Genomic DNA, 7,500 nt, shown 5'->3' with positions numbered 1-7,500 from the left:
AATGCCATTTTAAAACTAAGACGTATTAGTGTGAACGGGGCCTGATTGTGTAATTTTCACAACCGGGTTGCTGCTGTCATGGGGGCAGGGCGGAGGATCGCAATGCCGGCTCAGCATTGTGATATCTATGGGCCATTAGTGATGGACAATTTCATTGCTATCAACCCAACCATAGTGTCATTATTATTATTATTATAATCATTACTATTACTATTATACAGTAATTATTTAATTTATGCTTCTCTGATTACTGCCAAGAATATATCCCCCACACCATTACACCACCACCAGCCTGAAGCACTGATGTAAGGCAGGATGGATTCATGCTTTCATGTTGTTGATGCCAAATTCTGACCCGACCCTCCGAATGTTGCAGCAGAAATGGAGACTCATCAGACCAGGCGACGTTTCTCCAATCTTCTATTGTCCAGTTTTGGTGAGCCTGTCTGAATTGTAGCCTCAGTTTTCTGTTCTTATCTGACAGAATTTTTGGTATTCTCTGTAAACCCTAGAGATGGTTGTGCGTGAAAATCCCAGTAGATCAGCAGTTTCTGAAATGCTCAGACCAGCCCGTCTGGCACCAAAAACCATGCCACGTTCAAAGTCACTTAAAATCACCTTTCTGATGCTCGCTTTGAACTGGAGCAGATCATCTTGATCATGTCTGCATGCCTAAATGCATTGAGTTGCTGCCATGTGATTGGCTGGTTAGAAATTTGTGTTAACGAGCAGTTGGACAGGTGTACCCAATAAAGTGGCCGGTGAGAGTATATCGCAGTGAATGAAAATATTGCAACGACTTTTCAACGACTTTTGATACGCTTTTTAGCAATATCAAGCAGCCGCCTTAATGTACATGTTTATATGGTTTCAATACAATTTGTAAAGTAATATTTTCTGTAGATATATAGTATAAAAGACTTTGTTGTTCTCATCGGATTTGCATTGTAAAACTCAAATGCAAATAAAAGCTATTATTTTTATGTTCCTGTTTTACATTTTTAGTTACTATAAATTCAAAATAGATTTTTAAAGATTTTGAAGATTTTTTTAATAACATTAAATTAATTTTTTCATAACAAAATTCTCTGCAGAAATAAAATTAATTATAATTCCTATAGATCTATATACATCTACCTATATATTTGGCCCCAGTTACAATTAACCTACATTTGTATCTTTTATAAAAGGATGACTGTAGTGCATTTTAAGCAATACATGAGTTATGAAGAAAAACTCTATTAAAAAAAAAGTTACTACTGCCCACGGTTTCTCCTATAAAATGAAAGAGACTGGATGTCAACTATCTGCTATATAACTGACACACAGCAAAATGCCATAGCCAGGTCTGCACGAAACTGAAATTCCTCTTAAAACGTTCACCTCCAGAAACTGCAGAACTGCTGAATATTTCTTGCCTTTTCCAGGGAACGCAGTGCAGGGATTTGGGGCAGAAATACCACAGAACATAATTTTGACTCACGTCTGACTAATTCGAAAACAGTACATTGTTTTTAGAGTGTAGCAACAGGACTCAGGCAAGTCTGTATATGCGAATAACATGAGATATTCTCATGACCTTGCCCGTGTAAAAATGTAATCATGACAACACATCCGAGATAAATCCAGTCAAATCTGTAACTGAATTGTCCAGAAAGGGAAATGACAGGTCAGGAATGCACCGTTTAAATAAATAAATCAACACACAGAATTAAAAACAGGAGTACATTACATGACTTTCACCCTGATTGGACTGTCAGCTATGGTACTTTCAGCTTTGTGATACATTTATCAAACAGTTTTAAATGAATACTCTCTGACTTCTGGAGATATCAAAGCATATACAGCTAAAGTCTGAATTATTATTATTAATATTATTAAAACTGTACAGTTTTATTCACAATTTCTGTTTAACGGAGAGAAGATTTTTTTAACACATTTCTAAACATAACAGTTTTACTAACTCATCTCTAATAACTGATTTATTTCATCTTTGCCATGATGACAGACAGCACATAATTTTTGACTAAATATTTTTCAAGATACTAGTATTCAGATTAAAGTGCCATTTAAAAGCTTAATTAGGTTAATTAGGCAAGTTGCGCCCCATTCACAAGGGGCGTCAGCTTCAACGCTACCATTCACTTTGAATTGATGATGTCAGGCGTTGCCCGACTGCATTGTGGATCCATCGGCGCCGCTTTAGTGGCATTGATCGCTGCAGAAGTTGGGACTTTCTCAACTTTTGAAGCGCAGACGGAAGCGTATGCAAATACACCAGCTCAGACAGTAGCCGATTGCTGACTAATTTCATTGGCTGACGATGCTATGACAATCACGTCAGCCCCAACTTCAGACACACCTTCAGTCAAGTATTGGCATTGAAACCCTGTGGGAATGCACCGTTAGGGTAATTAGGAAAATTATTGTTTAACGATGGTTTGTTCTGTATAGAACTGAAACAAATATAGCTTAAGGGGGCTAATAATATTGACCTTAAAATGGTTTTGAAAAATTTTAAACTGCTTTTATTCTAGCCGAAATAAAACAAGACTTTCTCCAGAAGAAAAAATATTATCAGACATGTGGAAATTTCCTTAATCTGTTTAACATCCTTTGGGAAATATTTAAAAAAGAAAACAAATTCATAGCAGGGCGGTTAACGTTGAATTCAACTGTAGTGCATAAGAGAAAAACACGACACAACGGTACATGCTTTTCTCTCTTTCTGACCGGTATAAGCGCTGATATCACAGAAGAGAGAAGACGATATATTTAGATGAGAGCCAGCATTAGCAGAGAGGAGGGGGGAAATCATAATCACAAACCTAAATCAGCCTCTGTGCTTTTCTTCATGTCTTTATGCAGCTTCTTGGTCTGTTCTTCCAGCCTAAAAATTTGAAATACACACAAATAAATTAGTCAACATTGCATTTTTCTCATAGCTGTGACATGTCTGAAGAAATGTAACAGGGAAACATTCAGCTGTTAAAACTTTACCGTCAAGATTTTCGCAGGGTCACAAAAGTGCTATTAATTAAAAATTATTATTATAATAAAAACAAATAAATAAAAAAATTATGATACATCAATATCGGGAACAAAAGAATACTGTAGTGTGCATTACTTTAGGTTATATATACAGTGCTCAACATAACAGAGTACACCCCCATTTTAAAATTAAATATTTTTATCCATTTCTCAGTGAATTGGTCAATATAAACTACCTGACAAAAGTCTTGCCCCAAGTTTTAGGAACAACAAATAATAACTTGACTTCTAGTTGATTATTTGGTATCAAAAGAGGCCTGTATGAATTGCAAAGGCCTCTAGATGACACTTATTTGACCAAAATACAATATGATCATGCCTTGATTTTTAATGATTTTATTAGGACAGTAAGGTCCGACTTTGCTTAAACAAAAGTCTTGTCACTGAACAGAAATAATATCCAGTATAGAATAAAAAGTTCTGCTGCAGTGAAGAAAAAATGAATATTGTGTCTGACTTCCATGAGCTTGGAGCAGGGCCGGAGTGGGACTCTTTTTCAGCCCTGGAGTTTCAAGCCTTAGACCGGCCCACCTCAGTTCACCACTGACTATAATAAAATAAGGTCATTTCCAATTCAGTTTCTAATTACACTATCACGTCTTTTTTTGAGAAAACAGCTGTTTTAGAACTTCAAATGTTCAACAACCCTAACAGTATTATATATCTTAACAATAAAAATGAAAAAAAAAAAATTGTCATTCAGACGAGGTCCGAACCCGGATTGGTGGCCTCATAACCTAACGTGCTTACCACTGTACCACAACAGCTGTACATTAAATAGTGACTTATCTAGTTATATCATCATTAACCTGCAGGCTGCATCTTGCTCACGAGGCTACGAGAAAATAGATAAAAAGAGTAGAGCTGCGGTAAAATAATGAATAAGAAGGCTGTGGTCAAGTAAATAAATAAATTATTTTTAAAAAGTGTGACTGCTGAGAGCAACAGATTCTGGAGCTAGGAACACCGACCCTCGCGGCCAAAAAACAGACCGGCCCACCGGGAATTCTCCCGGTCCTCCCGATTAGCCAATCCGGGCCTGGCTTGGAGGACCGCATCCGTACATCTCTGCCATGACTCAAATCACGCATTAATAAAGTCATCTGGAAAGGCAAAGAAAGCCTTCTTGCAGGACTCCCAGAGTTCATCAAGAGTCTTTGGATTCATCTTCAAAGCCTCCTCCTGCATCTTATCCCAGACATGCTCAATAATGTTCATGTCTGGTGACCTGGCTGGCGAATTCTGGAGCTGCTTGACCTTCTTTGCGCTATCCTGCTGGAGAATTGTCCCTCTCCTGTGGTTTGTAATGTAATGGGCAGCACAAATGTCTTGATACCTCAGGCGATTGATGTTGCCATCCACTCTGCAGATCTCTCGCACTCCACCATACTGAATGTAACCCCAAACCATGACTTTTCCTTCACCAAACTTGACTGACTTTTGTGAGAACCTTGGGTATATGCGGGTCCTGATAGGTCTTCTGCAGTATTTGTGATGATTGGGATGCTGTTCAATAAATGATTCATCAGAAAAATCCACCTTCTGTCACTTTTCTATGATAAACTAGAAGTGAAGTTATTATTTGTTGCTCTTACAACTCAGATCGATGACATGACTTTTGTCAGGTAGTGTATATTTTGGAGCATTTGAAGAAAACATATTTAGTAAACTAATATTTTAGTCACTGAACATCTTTAGGAATAGAAAGATTATACATTTAAATTCATGCAAAATATTGGGTGGGAAAATTACAAACTAAAAGTTTCAACAAAATTACATACATTTTTTTGTTTCTCTTGAATTTTGTTCTTTTTAAAAATGTTTTATTTCCTAATGTGTAAATTAGGGTGTACTCATTGTGGACTGTTATCATCAGTTATTTTAATAGATCGGCTCCAGATTTGGCTTCACTGCCGAATAATCTAATGTATATTCACAAATGCAATATTGTAAAGCTTCCTATAGAAAATATTAATTTATATGAGAGATTTGTGAGGGGTGTGCTTGTATTTTGCACAACTTGCATTTCTCCAAATTTAGATTTTTACTGTTATTATAATGTTCGTTATTGCTATTGTTATTTTCAAGCTCACGAGTGGTTGTGTAACCATTTCTTAAAACTTTCTTCCTGCCAGCGTCATATGATAATATTAGCGCTCCAAATGCCCACATTTAAGTCAGAGTTAAAACAAGCGGATCTGTTTTAATAATATCCATTCATGTTTCCGTACGACAGCAGCATTTCCTGAGAGGCAGAAGAGATCATTCACAGGGTCTTTCACAGTGTTGATCCATTCACACCCGATGGGGGTGTTAACAACTGCAATTACTGCACTATTGCATACGACTCACTCGTGCTCGCATGAGTGTGTGTGAATGTGTGTGTGTGTGTGTGTGTGTGTGTGTGTGTGTTTGAGGCAGCGATGGGGGAGCTGTTCATTATAATCAATTAGGTGGAAAATTAGACACGGACTGAGGGGACTCCCTTGAGGCACCTCACACTGCACTTATTACAGCAATTAAGGAAAACTGGAAAACGGTGGAAATGTCAGTGAAATTGGTATTTTTTTCTATTTGGTTGTATGATATAAAAGAAGAAAATAAAGGACTGTGAGAAAGTACAGTTGAAGTCAGAATTATTAGCCTCCGATATATTTATTTTCCCCAATTTCTGTTTAACGGCGAGAAGATTTCTTCAACACATTACTAAACATAATAGGTTTAATAACTCATTTCTAATAACTGATTTATTTTTCTTTGCCATGATGACAGCACATACTACATGACTAGATATTCTTCAAGATACAGGTATTTAGCTTAAATTGACATTTAAAGGCTTAATTAGGTTAATTAGGTAAGTCATTGTATAGTGATAGTTTGTTCTGTAGACAAATCGAAAATAAAAAGTTGCAATTTATTTTTTTTTTTTTAAATAATTAGGAGAAAATAGAAGGGTTAGGACTGGGCGAGTCGGCCTAAAATAAAAAAATCTTACTTAATTAAACATTTGAACTTGATTATGATTGTTAATGAACAATTATTTTATTTATTTCTTTTATTTTTTTAGCCCTCATAGTTCATTGACAAGTTTTTTAAAGTAAATATGCGCACATACGACAAGTGAGAGATTTTTGGATGCATTAAAGGGTGCATTACTTGTTTTAAAAATATTTTTTAATACACAGACTATATACTATCTATGATTATTTATTAAAAATCAATGTTGAACAGCTGAAATTAAAAAACAGCCTAAAACCAACAGTCAATTTTTTTTTCTTATAAAATAGTGAAAATAAATAACTTGCTTTTTTGGAAACAAAATAAATTATTTTATTTTTTCCTTTTGCATTATATATATATATATATATATATATATATATATATATATATATATATATATATATATATATATATATATATATATATATATATATATATATACACACTTACATTTCAGTGATGGAAGTATTCTCATAATTTTTAACACATGGAAGAAAAGAGGATTATAGTCTCAATGGACAGGGATTTTTAATAAGAAAAAAGCTGCAAACACATTGCTTTTAATTTTCATTAATCTGTATATACAGCATGTACAGCGTCAGGAAGTTCTCAGAAGGTAACATTATTCTAATCTTTTTTTAAAAGATTGCAAAAAACACCCTGCAAGTTCTGAAAGAGATCAAGCCTCAGGCAGGTAAAAAGTAACTAAAAAGTAACTCAAAAGTATCGTAACACATTACTTTTCAATACAAAGTAACTAAGTAACTCAATATTGTAATGCATTACTTTCAAAAGTAACTTTCCCCAACACTGGTCATGTCGTGTAGTTATGTTGTTTGAAAGGTGCGCATTGGTTATAGCTAGGGGTATGCGGACCATATGCGTGCGCTCGATGTAGAGGTATAAACAAAGCGGGGTCATGTGACTCCACACGCGGTAGGGAAAGTAATAAAAAAAAAATTGACCAGGAAAAATGTTATAGATTATAGATTCTGAAAGTCGATTTTAATTACTTTTTGATTAGTCACCTAATAATTTGTATTTTAATTTATTTAAAATGCTTTCATTCTAGCCAACATAAAACTAATCAGACTTTCTCCAGAAGAAAAAAAAATATGATAGAAAATACTGTGAAAAAGCCCTTGCTCTGTTAAACATCATTTGGGAAATATTTGAAAAAGATAATAATAATAATAAAAATAATTTTGACTTAATCTGTATATCAGGATGCAGAAAAAAACAATACGAGAAAAAACAAAACAATTGAAGAGATAAAGAGTAGGAGGAGGCGGGAATGGTGGTTATCTGGCAAGAAATGGAAAGAGAGACTCTTAACAAGACGAGATAAAGGGGCCATTACTGTAGGTGCTAATAGAGTAGCATTGGCCCAGCTGCTCCAGACGGCTGTCATGCGAACACGCTAGCAGCACGCCTCCTTCAAACATGTGA

The 7,500-nt window shown here is 35.2% G+C and overlaps 1 protein-coding gene across 1 annotated transcript in view; it reads right to left on the bottom strand.

The window, feature by feature from the left end:
- bin3 (bridging integrator 3) overlaps window positions 1–7,500 on the bottom strand; it is a 107,662-nt gene that overhangs the window by 60,945 nt on the left and 39,217 nt on the right. Inside the window, exon 4 of the mRNA NM_001123044.2 lies at window positions 2,829–2,890. Coding sequence (NP_001116516.1) covers window positions 2,829–2,890 — 62 coding nt within the window. The remainder of the gene's footprint in view (window positions 1–2,828; window positions 2,891–7,500) is intronic.

This window comes from Danio rerio, chromosome 8, assembly GCF_049306965.1.
Source record: "Danio rerio strain Tuebingen ecotype United States chromosome 8, GRCz12tu, whole genome shotgun sequence".
Classification (NCBI taxonomy): domain Eukaryota; kingdom Metazoa; phylum Chordata; class Actinopteri; order Cypriniformes; family Danionidae; genus Danio; species Danio rerio.
This window is presented reverse-complemented; position numbering and strand designations above follow the sequence as displayed.